The sequence below is a fragment of the Bos grunniens genome, chromosome 9 (genome assembly GCF_055505025.1).
Source record: "Bos grunniens cultivar Pamir isolate PY7600 chromosome 9, Bosgru_T2T1.0, whole genome shotgun sequence".
Taxonomy (NCBI): domain Eukaryota; kingdom Metazoa; phylum Chordata; class Mammalia; order Artiodactyla; family Bovidae; genus Bos; species Bos grunniens.
The window spans coordinates 75006258-75026608 of record NC_141173.1 but is presented as its reverse complement, the minus strand read 5'-3'; the positions used below and the strand labels follow the sequence as shown (position 1 = coordinate 75026608).

General features: G+C 40.2%; 1 protein-coding gene and 1 long non-coding RNA gene across 5 annotated transcripts in view; one reads left to right on the top strand and one right to left on the bottom strand.

Moving 5' to 3' along the window:
• The window catches only part of PDE7B (phosphodiesterase 7B), a 352307-nt gene that overhangs the window by 165218 nt on the left and 166738 nt on the right, over nt 1-20351 (bottom strand). Inside the window, exon 1 of one of the 3 annotated variants that reach the window (XM_086317987.1) lies at nt 2561-2798. The exons of the other annotated variants lie outside the window; for them this stretch is intronic. Coding sequence (XP_086174113.1) covers nt 2561-2798 — 238 coding nt within the window. Of the gene's footprint in view, nt 1-2560; nt 2799-20351 lie in introns of those variants that run through there. 3 annotated transcript variants of the gene reach the window in all.
• Nucleotides 2897-13152, top strand: LOC147366190 (uncharacterized). 2 transcript variants are annotated; one of them, XR_015133248.1, is made up of 4 exons: nt 2897-3035; nt 11289-11445; nt 12701-12810; nt 12946-13152. It is a non-coding gene; the product is annotated as an uncharacterized LOC147366190 (long non-coding RNA). The 2 variants fall into 2 exon arrangements; XR_015133247.1 differs by lacking the exon at nt 12946-13152 and having other exon boundaries at nt 12701-12913.

The window sequence follows — 20351 nt, the reverse complement described above, 5'->3', positions numbered from 1 at the left end:
ATTTATCTGTTATCACACAGTTGAAATACACATAGAATGTTATGGTATTTAATTTTCCTGTTTTTTGTTACTAGCATGGCCAACATTGTGTACTAGAAATGCAATATGTGAAGTTCTTACAGGTAAAGAGAGTGAAAGAGAGGGAATAGATGCCTGTGGGGGACTATTTAGGGGTGGGGGTGGAGAGCAGAAAAGCCATTGCAAAGAAAGGGATGTGTGAGCTGGATTTTGTAGGTTTAATGAAAATTTTCAATTGCCTATGTCAAAAAGACATTCCAAGCATAAGGTAAGTCTCAGGGGCAATTTCTGTGGAGGAACAGAGATTACTCCATTTTGTCAAAGTATTTCTAAATTGTCTGAAGATTCTGAGGCTAGGGTCAGATCTGAGAAAGACAGAGAGGGACAGCAAGAGAGCATGAGGTTGGCTTGGTGTTTTTTGAAGAACCTTCTACTTGAACGCCGTACACAACCTGAAGCCAGTTTAAACCAAGTCCTTGTAAAAAGAGAAAGATGCCAGGCTTTTGGAAATAATCTACACATGCTCCTGAGTCCCTCACCACCATGCTGGTAGGGTGAGAATGGTACAGAGCACTTGATGAGAGGAGGAAACACAGCCTCAGAAACAAGATGAGAGAACGACTAAGACAATTTGGAAAGTGAAGCAACTCGCCTTTAGGGCTTCATCATATGGACTCATGCTGCGTATACGGATGAAAAATGGCTTTCTGTCCATGTCAGAAACTGTGAGTCCATCGTCTCTATGAGGCTGGGGAGGCAGGGAAGGAAGAAGAGAAGGCAAACAGGCAGCTTTTGGGGAGGTGCTGAAATATATCTTGCTTCCTGGCAGGCAGGACGAGGGTACCAGCAGAGGAGGGAGCAGCCTCCCTGGGAACCGGCATGGGCACTGATCTATATTGCACTGAGCGAGAGGTTAGGGGCCCGCGGGCACACTGAGACTCATTTAGCTCAACTTCACAACATCCAGAAAAGTGTAACTTTAAGTGATAAAACGTTGTAGGGCTTTTGTTTTCTCTCTATAGTATTGCTTTTTCAGGAATTAGATGCCCACTAGCACATAATATAAATAATAATATACACATATCTCTACAGACAAACTAACATCTGTTAGATTAAGTAGTTTACCAAAGTTGTAATTTGAAATATGCATTTTAATCATTCACTAGACTGAAACAAACCAAGAGTGGTTAAAGTTGAAGTGTCATAGTTAAGTTTTCTGCCCAGGTGGGTTTTTCCATTTTTCTTGAATTCACATGAAATATGGGATGGCTTTAGCATTACCTCATTTTTTCTGACCAAGACCCATTTCCTTGGGCATCCATCTCCCAAATGCCACATAAACCTCAGTCTCATGGGTTTCCTTCTCTTTCCTAAGTATTCATTGTTTACTAGAGACCAACACTTTTTGTTTTTAATTCCTTTCAAATCTGTTTTCCTCTTGCCCAGAGCATTATTTTTTAATAATGTTCTCTTTAGATTATTAGGCAACTTTAAAAAGTTTCTGCATAAGTGATTAAAAACAAAATTAGCTGAGCTTTGATTTTCTAGTCTCTTTCCATGAGAAGAAGAGGTAATTTTTGGTATAGCTTTTCCATCTAGTTCCCCATCTCTCACCACCAATGGCATGTCAGGATTCCACTCATCAGGCTAGCCAAGACTTCAAATGCATAAACACATGCTCATATTCGTTCTTCTAAAGTGAACCACCACTTTCCAAATATCTACCAACATATTCCCTAAGGAAAAGCATACCCGGCATTTTTAGTTGACGGTTTATCAGAGTCCCTTGGGATCCTCCAAAGGGATCCTAGATGTGTTTGTGGTGTGGTCCCCACTGTTAAAAATATAGCAAAGTTCTTCTCAACTGTCCCAAACACAGCACATTCTTATAACATGACAAAGCTCCTATGAATCATCATTTCCACATTTGTGAGCTGAATTTTCCTAATATCAATGGGGAAATTTGTATTATCGTCATTTGTCAAAAAGGGAAATTGAGGCAAGGCAGTTTATCAAGTTTCTCACGACATAAAAAATTTTCAGCTCAAACTCATTCCTGGAAACATGAATACATGGTTTACAGCATGTAAACCATGAGAAAATGAGAAAATATATTTTACTTTGCATAAAGCATTACAAAAAAGCAACCTAAGAAGAATATTCTCTCAGAGACAACTGGCTTATCAACAAGCAATTGCAGAGACACGATAGACATTAAAAAGTGCCCAATTTCTTCCCTTCCTTATCAGGACTGCAGCTTAGGAAATTTCACTTAAGCCACGGGACAATCAAATGACAGCTTAAGCCCAGATCCCAGATTTCTTGATTTTCCACTATTCGTGCTCCTCCTGCCACATCACTCTTAATTTTAAGATGCATTTCAATAAAAGAACAAACATTCATTAATCACAGCCCTCGGGCCCTACGCTGTACAGTTTGCCTTCCTTCCTTTTCCCATTTTTATATCTTGGGCTCTCCAAGGAAGGACTTGAAAGTCCTCAGACTTGGCCCTGGTACCTCTCACACCTCCCAGTCCATTTACCTGGAATGCTGTGGAGAGCATCTTCATTCTCCAGAATGCCTCTCTGTTTGGTCGCCTGCAGCTCACTTTTGGATTTCCAGACCAGCTTTACCATCCTGATCATCTCTGGCAAGTCCCAGGGCAGCGGCCCCTGCTGGCACCCCGGCCGGCTGCCCAGGGGGGCGGGCAGCTCACCTTCTGGGGCCGTCCACCTTCTGCCCAGCTCTGCCGAGTGGAAATAGCGCTCGAGCACAGGCATTCTGCCCTGGTCCCCAGAAGAGGAGGTCGGGCTGCTGCTGCTGCTGCTGCCGCCGCGGCGGCGGCTGCTGCTACCAGAGGGGAAATTCTTCCCAGGCAGGGGAAGGCGAAGCCCCGGAAAATCCTCTCCAGCTTCGGAAAGGCAAGCCTCCTCCAGCCTGGCACAGCCCCCCTGTCCTTCCAGTCCCTCCACAAACACTGACGACGAGAGCGACTCACTTCCCAAGGTTTCTCACTGGTGAGAATGGTTCCTGTCCTCCTTCCTTAGAGAGAGAAAGCATTTTCCCCCCTTCTCTCTCAGGCACTGACTTCGCAGCACTTAATTAATCCCAGGCTACAGCTGGAACGACAGCAGAGGGGAAAAAAAAAGCCATTGAGGTTTTAGCCTTTGCTTTTTATCTTCTTCCGATTTATTTGTTCTCAGTTCTCTTTTGGTGCTTGTCAAAGTTTGTCAAGTGGCTTGTTTAGCCCTTAAGGACTTCAGGCCAAGAGGTGGGGGACTCCCCTTTGCCAGCCTCTCAGAGGGGTACTCCAGAGGCCAGTTACCTGAAGGTGTCAGGTAAGGAGTCACCCTCGTGGTGCAGGAAACCTAGAAGTTTCCCCAGCTCCAGCCCTCAAGGAGAAAACAGGGGAGGCTGAGCACTGGCAGGACCGGTTCGCAGCTGCTCCTTTCTGGAAGGTCTGGCCGGGGGCCACCTTGCCGGTCCACCACAGTCTGCACTGAGTTGGGGTTATTCGAAAGGTCTTGGGTTGCTCCCCAGGACCACAGTTCACACACTCCCCTCCCCCATAACTCTCCCTCTCCGCTGTCACTTGGTTCTCAGCAAACTTAACTGAATTTTGGACTATTAGTCCAATCCCTTTGTAACCTCAGCTGCCCTTTGGCTGGAAGGGAAATAACAGTGAATCACATTCCAGAGCTAACTTTGAAAGAAGTGACTTGGGGAAGTATCCAGATCCTCATGCAAACGTGCGGTGAGGTTGCAAAGCCTGGACACATCGCTTGGGATGGAATAATAATTTTAAAGCAGATCCACTGGGGACATACATGACAGCAAAAAGAAGGTGTCGAAGATTCACTTTCCAGAGATAGAACGCTGGGGACATGACATTTGGGCCACAAACGGCACCCCCCACCTGACAGTGGTTGAGTTGAGGACAATCTGGGGCCGCCTGTCTTGGATCCCGAGGTTCAGAGATTGAGGCGTTCAGCCTAGAAGTGAGAACTCGCACAGCAGAGGGGTTGTCCCCTGGAGCTAGTGTGAAAAGCCCTGACACAAATGAAAGTGAGGTGGTATTTTGCCAGCAAATGGGGTTGGTAGGAGCAATTTGAACTTGGACATTCACGTGGCTAACTCCTATTTTCTTGGGGAGGTCATTGTAACAATCCCATCTTTCCTTTTCATGTCTCAGCATTGCAAAGGGCTTTATTTTGCTTGGCACTTTATTTTGTTGATGTACAATCTGTTGCTCCTGTTCTGCTTTCCTTTTGGGGCTGTTTTATCCCACGATCATTTGCTGTTTCTTTAGGGGAGAGGATAAGGATCATTGTAGGGTGTGTATTATTTTCATCTCCCTCACCTCGTGTTTTAAAAGTTGAAACTAGCAAAAGCTACTGTCATGTTGTTATTGTTATAATGATTATTCCTCTAAACCCATGGGTGAGAAGCTTAGTTTTCTACACTGAATTAAGTGGCTTTTCTTTCTTCTGGATGGAAAAGTACGCTGGCAAACCTTTCGTAATGGGTAAAGAAGGGTCAACATCTAAAGAAGAAACAACAATAAAACACATTTAGGACACTGCTGCTTGTGAGTTTCATGATTAAAATATTGATCAAGCAGCTCTTCCTGTTTCAACCAGATATTCATACAACCCAATTAGGAATCAATGACCCACTTATGAGAAAGATGTGCCTTTTTTAACTTCTCTCTTTGTTAAGAGATGAAGGGATTTAAGCCTCAGTTTGACAGTTCTACCATTTTTGACAGCCCTCCCAGTTCTTATCTTACCCTTCCATCAGGTTGGGGGCATTCAAGCTCTCTAGAATTGAGACAATTTTATTTAATAAGCACATGTAGGCTGCTGTCCTCTATTAGCATATTTCCTGAATAGTGTCTTATACTCACTCCTCAGTCACAAACTTCCTTGACATAACAACCGAAGAGTTTCCTAAGTGTTTGACTATTTTTATTTTTGTTCAGTTATTTTGTAATAGTACTTAGCATCAGGATATCCTGACCCTTGGAACAAAGGGGTTAAGAACAAAGAAAACAAATATATGATATAATATGTTACATACACTAATGTATTAAGAATATAACTCTTTATTGCATGTTCCTTTCAGAATGACTTTTTAAAAAAAATCCTAGGATGTAAGTTTCCACTCTATTCTTTATATAATTTTACATATTTCCATGTAAAAATACCTTAGAGAAGTTACAAAATGTTGAATCATTGAACATGAATGCTTCATAGTCAAAATAAATTAAGGCCAGGAAAATGTCATCTCAAGTTTTCATTTTCGAAGAGGAATCTTCTTCATTAGAATATTTGGAAATTAAAAATACTGTACTGTAAAAACAAAAATTCTCCCCAATATGGGATTATCTTCATTCCACGGTAGAAGTGCAGAAATACCACAAGGAAGGTCATTCTCATGGTATTTCTGGCTCACATAGAAACAGGAAGTACAGGAAATCTTGCGAGAAAGCTTGGCTCAGGAGAGTTTTGGCTCAACTACAGGTTCAAGAGATTGGGACAAACTGATGAGATGCTAGCACTTGGACTAAAACTACTATCCCTCACAAATCTTCTAAAAGGTGGCTATGTTCCATTTTGTAGGCTAGCATCTCTTTTATCTTTCAGATAGTTACTTTAGAAGAGCATGTCTTTAAACCTATGATTTTCCCCTTACATCATTCACCGATTACTGTACCGGGGAAGGGGAGAAGGGGAGGATCTCTGCCCAGAGGACTCATAGAGCAAAGAGGTCTCACCTATGTGACTTGTAAAGATTCTTCTAAGTCTTAATATCAGTACTTAATATGCTACAAACAGGAAATTATAAGATAGACTTACAAAATAAGCTCTTTTTTTTTTTCAAGCATGTGAGTCAACCTAACTTCCCATGAAGAGGAAAGTAGCACAGTTCTCTTCTTATACAAAAGAAATGTCATGAGAATTAACAAAATCAAAACAGCTTGTTCCAATGGATTCCTAAAATATCAAACTTTGTTGTGTGTTTGCAGCTATAAAGAAAAGAACTGATAACCACAATGCTGAAGTATATGACCAAGAAAAAAGATTTGGAAACATAATGTCTTAGAACCTGGATCATCTTGAAGAATTTCTAGTGTTCTGGGGGCTCTGTAAAAATCTTGTGGATTTATGGCTGTTCTAGTTGATAGGCTTCTAAGCCTTTATTATACATGACTTAAAAAATATTAACAATATTAAATATTTCTAGTCATTCTAGAGAACGTACATTAAAAAATAGAAACAGAAATACACATTCATTTCGATTTTAGATTAGATTCTCATAAAACTTCATTTTAATTAATCAAAGTCTTCTCACTAAGGTATTTTGCAAGTACTTTAAATACTTATTAACTCTGTTTCTATATTTGAAGAAAAATTTGAGACTGTTGAGGGAATTTATTCATTTTGTCCTGGGCTTTTCTCTCCATCAGTTCAAATACGGATATAGGATGTATAAACACACACACACACACACACACAACCACCCAGGGTTTCACAAATGCAATTCAAATGCGATTCACAGTGAGCAAAGGAGGCAAAACAGGTCTTTCAACTTTGTTTAAGGTAGTCTAAGTAGAAGAAGCTCTAACAATTTACAGTGTCCTTCAGGAGACATAGAAATGTAATAACTTTGGCCTTAACTAATCTTGAGGAATCATGCCAGCAAGTAGGGAAAAGGACTTGGTCTACAGACCTACCATAGAAGGCAGCACATATTTCCACCATCACGTGGGAAGGGAGGAGAGGGGCGGGGCAAGATGAGGAGAGGCGAGGTGGGGGGAGGTAGAAGGAGGCTGAGCTGACAGATTCATAGTGTGATTTCACAACAGGTTTCTAAACTACAACCAATCATTCCCTTATTCACTCTGCAAATATGTATTAGCAGCCAGAGCAAGAGCAGAGGAGAGAATCTCTTTACCAGCCCCTGGGTCCTTTCTCAGGCACTGGAACCTGTCTGGCCTTCCCCACCTCGTTTCGAGTTTTCACTGTGCATTACAATATCTTCTTTTACTTTTGTTTGGACATTTAAAGAGAGAAACCAGGATTTTAGCTGGCATCATCAGACCGCTATCCTGGTTCTCAGATATCTAGCTAATGCTAAGTTTCTTGTCGCTGACAGTTAACCTGCAAAAAAATAAAATGAAATAAAATAAAAAGAGTCCAATAACACAGGAGTTGAGAACAAAATGACTGGAAGATTTGATTTTCTCCACCTGGCTTCCCCTCCCTGCTCTCTCCATGACCTGATGTTTTGCTATGTGACCATGGCATCCTCTGGCTGAAACCTTCTGGGATTTCAGAACTTCCTTCTTTCTTTTTTTTTTTTTTTGGTCACTCTATGCCACAATGAAGCAGGGCAAAGACTAATAGAGTTTTGCCAAGAAAATGCACTGGTCATAGCAAACACCCTCTTCCAACAACACAAGAGAAGACTCTACACATGGACATCACCAGATGGTCAACACCGAAATCAGATTGATTATATTCTTTGCAGCCAAAGATGGAGAAGCTCTATACAGTCAACAAAAACAAGACCAGGAGCTGACTGTGGCTCAGATAATCAACTCCTTATTGCCAAATTCAGACTGAAATTGAAGAAAGTAGGGAAAACCACTAGACCATTCAGGTATGACCTAAATCAAATCCCTTATGATTATACAGTGGAAATGAGAAATAGATTTAAGGGCCTAGATCTGATAGATAGAGTGCCTGATGAACTATGGAATGAGGTTCGTGGCATTGTACAGGAGACAGGGATCAAGACCATCCCCATGGAAAAGAAATACAAAAAAGCAAAATGGCTGTCTGGGGAGGCCTTACAAATAGCTGTGAAAAGAAGAGAAGCAAAAAGCAAAGGAGAAAAGGAAAGATACAAGCATCTGAATGCAGAGTTCCAAAGACTAGCAAGAAGAGATAAGAAAGCCTTCCTCAGCGATCAATGCAAAGAAATAGAGGAAAACAACAGAATGGGAAAGACTAGCAATCTCTTCAAGAAAATTAGAGATACCAAGGGAACGTTTCATGCAAAGATGGGCTCGATAAAGGACAGAAATGGTATGGACCTAACAGAAGCAGAAGATATTAAGAAGAGGTGGCAAGAATACACAGAAGAACTGTACAAAAAAGATCTTCACGACCCAGATAATCACGATGGTGTGATCACTCACCTAGAGCCAGACATCCTGGAATGTGAAGTCAAGTGGGCCTTAGAAAGCATCACTACGAACAAAGCTAGTGGAGGTGATGGAATTCCAGTTGAGCTATTCCAAATCCTGAAAGATGATGCTGTGAAAGTGCTGCACTCAATATGCCAGCAAATTTGGAAAACTCAGCAGTGGCCACAGGACGGGAAAAGGTCAGTTTTCATTCCAATCCCAAAGAAAGGCAATGCCAAAGAATGCTCAAACTACTACATAATTGCACTCATCTCACATGCTAGTAAAGTAATGCTCAAAATTCTCAAAGCCAGGCTTCAGCAATACGTGAACCGTGAACTTCCTGATGTTCAAGCTGGTTTTAGAAAAGGCAGAGGAACCAGAGATCAAATTGCCAATATCCGCTGGATCATGGAAAAAGCAAGAGAGTTCCAGAAAAACATCTATTTGTGCTTTATTGACTATGCCAAAGCCTTTGACTGTGTGGATCACAATAAACTGTGGAAAATTCTGAAAGAGATGGGAATACCAGAACACCTGGTCTGCCTCTTGAGAAATTTGTATGCAGGTCAGGAAGCAACAGTTAGAACTGGACATGGAACAACAGACTGGTTCCAAATAGGAAAAGGAATTCGTCAAGGCTGTATATTGTCACCCTGTTTATATAACTTATATGCAGAGTACATCATGAGAAACGCTGGACTGGAAGAAACACAAGCTGGAATCAAGATTGCCGGGAGAAATATCAATAGCCTCAGATATGCAGATGACACCACTCTTATGGCAGAAAGTGAAGAGGAACTAAAAAGCCTCTTGATGAAAGTGAAAGTGGAGAGTGAAAAAGTTGGCTTAAAGCTCAACATTCAGAAAACGAAGATCATGGCACCTGGTCCCATCACTTCATGGCAAATAGATGGGGAGACAGTGGAAATAGAGTCAGACTTTATTTTTTGGGGCTCCAAAATCACTGCAGATGGTGACTGCAGCCAGGAAATTAAAAGACGCTTACTCCTTGGAAGGAAAGTTATGTCCAATCTAGATAGCATATTCAAAAGCAGAGACATTATTTTGCCAACAAAGGTCCGTCTAGTCAAGGCTATGGTTTTTCCTGTGGTCATGTATGGATGTGAGAGTTGGACTGTGAAGAAGGCTGAGTGCCGAAGAATTGATGCTTTTGAACTGTGGTGTTGGAGAAGACTCTTGAGAGTCCCTTGGACTGCAAGGAGATCCAACCAGTCCATTCTGAAGGAGATCAGCCCTGGGATTTCTTTGGACGGAATGATGCTGAAGCTGAAACTCCAGTACTTTGACCACCTCATGCGAAGAGTTGACTCATTGGAAAAGACTCTGATGCTGGGAGGGATTGGGGGCGGGAGGAGAAGGGGAGGAAAGAGGATGAGATGGCTGGATGGCATCACTGACTCTATGGACGTGAGTCTGAGTGAACTCCAGGAGTTGGTGATGGACAGGGAGGCCTGGTGTGCTGCGGTTCATGGGGTCACAAAGAGTCGGACACGACTGAGTGACTGAACTGAACTGAACTGAATGCCACGTGCAGGATCTTAGCTCCCCAAACAGGGCTCAAATCCATGCCTCCTGCATTTGGAGTGCAGAGTCTTAACCACTGGACTACCAGGGACACTCTTTTCTGATTTCAAAGATTATAAGTGGTGGTACACTTTTCATAATTTCATGTTCGCAGGTGTGTTATCTTCTTCAAAAAAAACTATAATGATGAAATAATCAAGAAGTTCTTCAAGACTGCTATTAATGCCTTAGGGTTACAAAAACTGTATTTAAGTCTCACTACTGAGCTTTGCCTCAAACTTAGAGATTTATCTACAAATGGTGAGTGCTTAGTCACTCAATCATGTCCAACTCTTTGTGACCCTATGGACTGTAGCTTGCTAGGCTCCTCTGTCCATGTGGATTCTCCAGGCAAGAATACTGGAGTGGGTTGCCATGTCCTCCTCCAGGGGATCTTCCCAACCCAGGAACAGAACCCAGGTCTTCCGCATTGCAGGCATATTCTTTACCATCTGAGCCACCAGGCAAGCCCATTTACAAAAGGGTATGGTACCAATAACAACCTTATCCACATGCTTTTTATCTTATTTGTAAGGATAAAATAAAGATTAAATAAGCAATAATGTGCTGAAAATTTTTAAATATTTTTAAGCTATAAGAAATCATAATTGATAATTTATCTAAACTGAAATTTTGGTTCTAGTTTCCTGAGATCTATAAGAAAAACTGAAAAGTCAAACTCCCCATCCTTAAATTAGGTCCCACTCTGGAAATTCATGCTTTTTATGAGGATGCAGGAATAGAGGAAGTCAGAGACAGGGTATTGGAGAGAGTATTGGAGACTGGCCCCAGGGGAGAGATCAATTCAGTTCAGTTGCTCAGTCGTGTCCTACTCTTTGCGACCCCATGAATCACAGCACACCAGGCCTCCCTGTCCATCACCAACTCCTGGAGTTCATTCAAACTCATGTTCATTGAGTCGGTGATGCCATCCAGGGATTTAATGATACAAAGGTGGGGAGAGGTGGGAAAAATGATTGATATGTGAAAGAGCATAGATGAATGACAAAATATGTATTAAAAGAAACTCAGTAGGATAAATATTCATTGTAACTGCATTTGAGAGGTGTGATAACAGTTATGAATCATGTCTAGAGTGTAAGCCTGTGCCATCTTTACCAAGGGTTATTTAGTGTTCTGGTTAATACTGTATCCGTTTCTGTGATTAGAATTTCAATTTCCGGCCACAGTGACTAATGGTTGTGTTTGATGTTCATGAGCTGTAAAGCTTTGTGCTGTAGGCTGTGGTGATGAACATGTGTCTCAGGCCTCCCCCTGGCTTTGTTTCTCTAAACAAACCACATGGGCTTCCAATCTTTTTCTTGGGAGTCTATAATCCTCAAATATTTTAATAATTTTGATAGCTCCTAGCTCATCTCCATTGAATTCACAAATGTTTTTCAAGGTAGTATAGTACATAAAACCAAGTAGAAGGTTTCAAAAGTGGTTTAAACAAAGTCTGAAATATGCTTTACTTCTTTTTTGCAAGTGAGATACATGGATTCTGGAAGCTCTCAAGAACGGGGAAGACTAAGAACTAAGAACTCTCAACTAAGACTAAGAACGCTCAAGAACTAAGAAGACCTCAAGAAGGCTGGAGGGGAGATTGTCCAGACATCCTCAAAGACCTGCTGGGAAATGCCTGAGTGAGATTTTTTTCCCTCTTAATATAATCGAAATAAACTAGATCACTAATAAGATATAGAAGTATTATTAGTATAAACAACATAAAAGGAAAGTGAGAAAATGGTAAGGAATAAAACCTTCTAAGAGCATTTATTTTTTTTCCCTTTGGCATTCAGTTATGTTTTTGTTTATGGAGTTCAAAGTCAATTTGGAAGAAGGAAGTTTCGACTATCTGTGTATGAAGTGTAATCCTACTGCCTCCTCAAATTATTATTTATTTTTCCCTCTTTCACATATTACCTCCTGGTGATTATGAATTACATTAAATATCTATGCCAAAAGTTGTCTCTCAGATGCTGTTCTACAGCAATTCTTCTCAGATGTTAGTGTGCACACAGATCACTTGGAGATTCTATTAAAATGAAGATTTGGTTTGGGCAGGTCTGGGCGGGGCCTGAGACCCTGCATTTCTAGGAAGTTCCATGGGAATGACAAGGCTGCTGGTCTGCAGTCCACACTGGGATGCAAGGTGAGAGGCCTACTAAGTGGCAGATATTTTCTGCCTCTTCTATGTTAGTTATGAAAGAAAATGAAGCAAAAGTACCCTTCTTTACAGGAACATGTATTAAGACTTTTGGAAACAATCAGTAGTGGCTCAGGATAACTACTCTCAACTAGAAATAAGCAACCAGAGCTGCAGTATAAGAGCAAGGGCTATGTCCAGGGGCATTCATGATATTGAATCCCTACTTGGCTTTTAAATTTTGTTTCATTCATTTCTTTTCCCTTATGAATTAACTTTAAAAAATAAGGTTGACTAAACAGTATGGGCCACTGTGAGAAAGAATATATATACAATGGAGTCAACTTCAAAGACAAATCGCTGATTTTGAAATTTCAAGCAAAATTTACTTAAGCCTAATTTTGCCACCCTTCCCGCTTTCCAGCATTTTGTTGTTCTGTGTGTGTGTGCTCGGTCTCAGTTGTATCTGATTCTTTGTGACCCCGTGGACTGTAGACTACCAGCTTCCTCTGGCCATGGAATTTCCCAGGCAAGAATACTGAAATAGGTTGCTGTTTTCTTCTCCTGGGGATCTTCCTGACCCAGGGACTGAACTTGTGTCTCCTGAGTTACCTGCATTGGCAGGCAGATTCTTTACTAAGGACTATTGTTATTTTCAGAACGATTGAAATACAGGCAAGGCTCTGAGTCTTTGATCTCCATCATTATGGATATTCTCACCAAGATGTACTCCTTCATTTGATTTATTAAAGGTCTATGTAAAGCAGACTTCAGATGAAGCCTGGTAATCTTTCTCACTGTAATACTCCGGGCATGAATGAATGGTGACCAGATGACTCCACAAAGCAAAGATGGAAAGAAAGTAAGCATTCATGGAGCTATAACCAGCGAGTAGCCCACGGTGCTGCTGACTCAGAGAAATGTACTACAATGTCACAGTGAAATATAAAACAAAACAAAAAAGATAAGCTCTGCAACAGGCTGTATTCTTTATCAGGTATCACCTGGAGTTCAGGCAGCTCCAGACATAGCATTCATGGGAAAGTGATACCAGAAGCAAGAGGCATGTGAAATCAACTGGAAGACAAGGGTAATCAAGAGCATGAGGTTGGAACACTATCACATTTATATGATTAAGAATTTGTACAGTTAACTGAAAAGGAAATGCTTAGAATAAATGGAAGCATCTGCTGGTAACTGGAAACACAGGTGGTTGTATTTTCTTCCCTTTGTCTTTCCTGATTCTTTCTAATGCTAAGTGCTTTCTACCTTGATGAACGCCTATATTTCCTATCATATACAGAAGTAACTAAGAAACAAGAAAGGGAAAGCTGGCAGATAATGGATTAAAAGTGAATATATATCATGGTCATTTTAAAGGTAATTTTAGAACCTCTTCTCCTATGGAGAATCAAGGGGAAAAAGGAAAGGTGAGGTGCGGCTTCCCTGGAGGCCTGGTGGTGAAGACTCCACACTTCCACTGAATGGGGCAAGGGTTGCCGTGCAGTGCAACCAAAACAAACAAACAAAACCATTTTTTTTAATAAGAAAAAATAAAAAGGAATTAGAAAAGTACTCAGGGAAATGGCTTGACAGGAAGTAGTCATAAAAAAATAAGTAAAGGTGAGACTATTTAATGTATATAAACAATATACAACACACTCTCTGTGTAGTATGGTACGGGAAATCCATCTGAACCCCCCACCCCCTTTTGTGGTATGTAGTGTTGCCAGAAGATAACAGCAGTATCATCAAGGAAAGAAAGCCTAACACAAGTTGGCAACACTGATGCACGTATGGAATCTCTAAAGACTCTCTAAGAGTTTCTTTGTAACCTTCTTATCCATCCCACATTTAAATTCTAACTAAAATTTGCTCTATTTCATAAAGTATCTAAAATGATTGCACATGTCTCTGTCTCTAAGAGGTGGTTACCATGGGTTCTGCTCTATTTTCTTCTCTGGGCCACTGGGACCTGCTACTTTCTGTCCTCCATGATCTTCTCCCTGAATCCATTCAACAATCTGATCATGAGACTTCTTGCATTCTTTGTCCTCTTACACATTTTTGCTTGGGACATTCATGTTCTGTTGCCTATTTTGAGTGCAAGGCAAAAATACCTACCTTTGACTTGCATGTGTTCACATATCTTGCTGATTTTGTATTGTGTGTCTGGATTAGAATATAAGGAGTCAACTCCAGAACCATCTGCAACTAGACTTTTAAAAATACTTTTTTATGTTTATTACTTCTTAGCTTTCAAAGTTTGAGGAGTAAATTGATTGAGCTACTTCTAAAATGTATTTTTTAGTTTCTCATTCAGATCAGATCAGATCAGATCAGTCACTCAGTCATGTCCGACTCTTTGCAACCCCATGAATCGCAGCACGCCAGGCCTCCCTGTCCCTCACCAACTCCTGGAGTTCACTCAGACTCATTCAAAAAAATTCAGTGCAGTCTTAATTATCTTTAAAAGTTAGGATATTTCCTAATGTGCATATCATTTTTTAATGTGCAACAAATAATCAGTCTTATGGACTCTGTGGGAGAGGGAAAGGATGGGAAGATTTGGGAGAACGGCATTGAAACATGTATAATATCATGTATGAAACGAGTCGCCAGTCCAGGTTCGATGCACGATACTGGATGCTTGGGGCTGGTGCACTGGGACGACCCAGAGGGATGGTATGGGGAGGGAGGAAGGAGGAGGGTTCAGGATGGGGAACACATGTATACCTGTGGCGGATTCATTTCGATATTTGGCAAAACTAATACAATATTGTAAAGTTTAAAAAGAAAAAAAAAAAACCCAGCTTGAACATCAAAAAAAAAAAAAGTGATGGGAGATATTAGTAGTAACACAACACAGAATTATTACCTAAAGAAATAGTCTAAATCCCTTTGTTGGGCATTCAACATTTCAAAACCATGCTCGCACTAACCGAGCCTTGTAAACTCACTCAAGCGTACATTTAGCACTCAAAATTCCTGTGGAATCATATTGTTTCCCATATGTGCTAGATGCACAATGATCTGTGTGGTAGGCAGAATAATGACCTCCCAAAGATGTCTACACCCTAATCCCTAGAACCTGTGAATAAGTTAGTTTACATGGCAAAGAGGAATTACTGTAGCAGAAGGAATTAAAATTGCTAATCATCTGATGTTAAGATAGGGAGACTCTTCCGGATTGTCTACATGGATGCAGTGTAATCACAAGGGGTTCTTACCTATGGACAAGGGAGGCAGGAGAGTCAGTGTCAGACTAATAAGATGTGATAAAGATTCAACTAGCCAATGTTAGCTTTGAAGACAGAAAGAACCCTCAAGCCAAAGAATGAGGGCAACCTTTCAAAGAAAAGGGAAAAACTGCATTCTCTTTAGAGCCATCAGAAAAGAATGCAGACACTTTGATTTTGGCCTAATGGGACTCGTTTTAGACTTCTAAACTCCAAAACTGTAAGATAAAACATTTGTGTTTGTTTTAAGCGTTAAGTTTGTGGTAATTTGTTACAGCAGCATCAGAAAGCTAATATTTATTGCTCACATTTTTCTTCTCTTTATTGGGAAAGATTTTTCCACTTATCTCATCCAAAAAACTCCCATTTTCTTCATGAAGTCTTTGTGTCCCACTTCAACTGCCTCTTTGATTTAAATAAAGCAGAACTTCTTATCCATTTTATTTGTTTTTAAGATAACTTGTGTCACTATTTGCCTTTAATGCTCCAGCTTGTCTTTCAATTTAGAATGCAGGGAGCATTGTTTCATAGTTTGTATAATAACATAAAATCTTGGGATGTACCCTTCCTTCCTTTCTTTCTTCCTTTCTCCCTTCCTTCTGCATTTACTGAGTGGCTAATAATTTATTGAGTGTCTCACGCTAAGTGCTTTATATACAAAACCATAGTCCCTGTCCTTAAAGTTATTTACAAATTTAGTGGAGAAACAGACACATATACAACTAGTCATAAAGCATGATGCATTGTAGGATTAAAATATAACTGTAGACCGAACAGGTCTCAGTTAGTGTCTGTGGTTAATAATGATGAAAACCAACTTTTTTTCTTAAATTTTTCTTGTACCTTGACAATTTAGACAATGTCTAGAAATCTATTTAAAACAAAAATTTATGAACTATATTAGAGTTTGTATGTTGTCAAAATAATGTGGATGATTAATTGTATTTTGTTGATTATTTTTTATTTGCTGATAGGATTTTTTTTTTTAGTTTAGCTGTAATGATTTTAAAACTTTAAGAATCTTCTCACCACTTTTCTCAGGTGACTTGATATCATGTTGCTAGTGACTTGGCAGCTTAGGAAAAGTTCTTATTCCTAGATAGCCAAGAAAGGCAAATGATGCAATGCCAGAGTTTTAAGGGACTTTAGAGGTAAATTAATCATTTCAATTAGATCCCATCTTAGCTTAAGCTGAAGACAGACTGGATAGCTGAAACAACAGAAATTTATTTCTCACAGTTCTGAAGTGTGGAAGCCTGAAATCACCAGGGTGTCAGCATAGTTAGGGTCAGGTGAGGCTCCTTATCCCAACACTGCCTTCTTACTACTTCTTCAGGTGGTGGAGAGATCATGTCTCTCAAGTCTTTCTTATAATCTCATTTATGAGGACCCCACTCTCGTGACCCAGTTACTCATCACACTGGGATTAGGGTTTCAACATAAGATTTTTGGAAGGACACAAACATTCAATCCACAGCAGGTAATTTTCTAATTATACCGATAATGACAGCATAAGCCCTGGATTCTCACAGACCTGAGCTGAAGCCTGTTCTTTTCACTGCTTATGTACTCAGTACAGCACTACACATTTTATACGAAATGCCTTATATTATCCTTACAAGAACCCAGATAAGGTAGGTACAATCATGATTCCCTATGAAATTATTTGCCCAAGATTCAGATACTACCAAGCTTTAGAAGAGTGATTTGAACCAAGGCAGGTTGGCTCTAGAGCAGGCTGTCTTAACACTGTGCTACACTTCCTGTGCGGTTGGGTATATTATAAAGCAATAAGAACTTGGTTTGATCAACACATTGCAACCATACATGGCTGTATCCATGGCTGTATCATGAACATTTACGTGAGGCAACTCAGAAGGAAAGAATAATTATGATACTTCCAGCACCTGTTTCTATATTTTTTCTTCATGGTAGGATTATATCCTGTGTCCTTTAAGGCATATTCTATCCCACTGTGGTCATGACTGTAGCCACCAGGTTGGACTTGAGATTTTTGCCACAACCTTCATCCAGAAAGTGCTGAAGGTCTTCCTTTCTCAGTATGATTGCAGAGAAAGAAAATGGCACACATAGACATTTTTTTAAAAAATTAGGTGAACATCTGATCTCCCTTCATTAATGGATGGTTTCCTCAAGCCAGACACTACACTCCAAAAATAACTTCATTCCTTATGAAAACTGGCTTGAGTGACCTGTACGTCTGTGTCACGGTCATTGCCATGCACTGGAACCCTTCAGGGTAGTGATGAAAGATGATCAGAGTAGTTTCTGTGTGATTTAATCATAATTGCAGCAGCAACTCTACTGTCTCTGACCTAAATCTTGGATCTGAAAAACCAGGGAACAATGACGTAGAATTGGTGAGTGGAGATGAGTCGATTTCCCCAAGACATTAGAGGGATATTTTCCTTTTGGAGCCATTTAGCAAGGCTGCTTACAGTATCACAGTGTCAGCTGCATCTGGGTTTTCTAAACAGCTTGGCCAGAAATGGGAAAAAGAGATTCTTAAGTGTTTCCGAGTGTTAAGGAAATGACTTGAGTCAGTTTTTGTATGTACAATACATGTAGGGGAATCCAAATCTGGTCTTCAGCTGATTTCTGACCTGGGGTAATAGATTGGAGATGAAGTTGATGATAGCTACGTTTCCAGTGGGCCAGGCATTTTCTGTTTTCTGCCTTACCTCCTTTTCTTGGCTTTACTTCCACATGGTAAATTTGGTTACCTCGTCATTTATATTCACAGTCCTTCTACTAGGGAAATGTAAACCTATAAATTTCACAACACCTTTATATAACACCTTCTTTATAAGGTGTTACAAAGTGACAGAAGGGCTTGGCTCTTCAGAAATGTCCCTAAGGAGAGAAAAGTTCAAAGCCTGGGGCAAATCATTCTGACTTTCAGATGCTCAACTTCTGTGGATATTCCCCAAGTCCTGTCCCCAGTAATAATTTATTAATAAATTAATTCACTTATTTGAAATAACATTAAATACTCTAAATCTTTGCCTGACCAAACCCAATTAATCCCAACCATTCCATTTGTCCCTCTATACATTTGTCCTTACATCAATTATAATTGATGCCTTGTTTTATTTAAAGATTTTCTTTATGTCCATCATGCATGTAAATTCTGTATTTCATTTTTGCAATATTACATTAAGAGTGCAGGTACTCATTTCTTTGATAGCTTCCTTAGAGAACCTCTCAAGTGGTCAAGATCACAATGAATGATGAAATAGCACTATTATTTCTGTGGTAAAAATAAGAAGAAAGTTCGGAGGGGGATAGCCACAGAATTTTGGGAAACCTCAGAAGGGATACTTGGTGTTGCAAAATCCAAGTACTCTTTTTGACCTAAACCATATGCTGGCTTTCTTGAAATTATTGCAGGGTTAGAACTTTCCCCCGCTAACATGCTGGGTAAAGTCACATTTCCCCATAAGAGCACAAATGTGCAAACAAAAGACTGGTTATAGAAATCTACTTGAAATTCCTGAGAGGACCTACACAGTTGTTTCTTAGCTCTAACCTATGGGTCAAATGTACCTCTGACATCTATTTTCTTCAAGTTGGCATGTCTTGGGAGCTTTTCTTTTAGGATCTTTGGAAAGAGAGTTTTCAGAAACAAAACAAAAACTGAAAGAGCTTTTATCCTCCAGTAGAACCAAAGTGTTGGAAAAATTAGACTGAACTCTTGGGACAACTGAGGATTAAATGAGAGCATTTGTCCAAAGTCTGTAGAACAAGTCCAGGTGCAAAGCAGGCATTCAGTAAAAGCCAGTGATGACCATCTTTTCCAAATCACCTGCTCTCTTTTGCATGGAGCTGGCATCAATAGCCCACTTAGCCCTGTGTGCCATCAGTAGAGCCAGAAAGTAATATACAGAAGGTAAAAGATAGGAGAGGTAAAAGTGTAGGGGGGATAAATTAGGAGTTTGGGATTAACAGACACACACTGCTACATGTCAAACAGACGACAGGACCTATTGTATAGCACAGGGTACTATATTCAATATCTTGTAATAACCTATAATGGAAAGGAATTTAAAGAAGAATATATATATATATATATATATAAAACTGAATAATTTTGCTGCACATCTGAAACTAACACAAATTGTAAATTATATACTTCATAAAAATGTTTTCAAAAAAGAGGTAAAAGTAAGCAAAAACAAAGGGTATGGAGTGGTCAAGGAAGTGGTGGAAAAGAAGACAAAGATAAAAAAGAAACTACAGAGAAAAGAAGAAAAAATATGGCTTTTCACTGTCAATAATCATAAAGGTTACTCCAGGAACCTGGAGAACATCAGTTGCTGGGCCCTTCTGTTCAATACTGGTCTGTTCCCATCTCTTCTTCACGTTCTAACTTCTAACATGAGTTTCAGATGATCTGAAAGATTCTCCAGATCCAGTTGTACAAAACAGAAAATTAAGTTTTTCTAGTGTGTTCTAATGCAGAAGGCAATGGCAACCCATTCCAGTACTCTTGTCTGGAAAATCCCATGGACAGAGGGGCCTGGTGGGCTGCAGTCTATGGGGTCACTAGGAGTCGGACACGACTGAGCAACTTCACTTTATTCTTTCACTTTCATGCATTGGAGAAGGAAATGGCAACCCACTCCATTGTTCTTGCCTGGAGAATCCCAGGGACAGGGGAGCCTTGTGGGCTGCCGTCTATGGGGTCACACAGAGTCAGACACGATTGAAGCGACTTAGCAGCAGCAGCAGTGTGTTCTAAATAGATAGCCATTGACACTGAGTACTAGTGTGATCTAAATAAACAGGCATAGACACTGAGTACTGAACTAGTTTCTCTTTAACTCTCTAGAAACCCATTGCAACATAATTATTCCTAGAGAATAATTGTCTTAAAAGTCTTTATTTCCTCACTTTTCATCAAAGGATATAAGTTGCTGAAGTATCAAATCTTTCTTGGTAAGGCACTGTCATCTACAAATCAGTCCCTCAGGATCTTGCAAGGAGCACATTGGTGGTTTAGTTGCTAAGTCGTGTCTGACTCTTACAACCCCATGGACTGTAGCCTCCAGGCTCCTCTGTTCCTGTGATTCTCCAGGCAAGAATACTGGAGTGGGTTGCCATTTCCTTCTCCGGGGGATCATCTGGATTCAGTAATTGAACC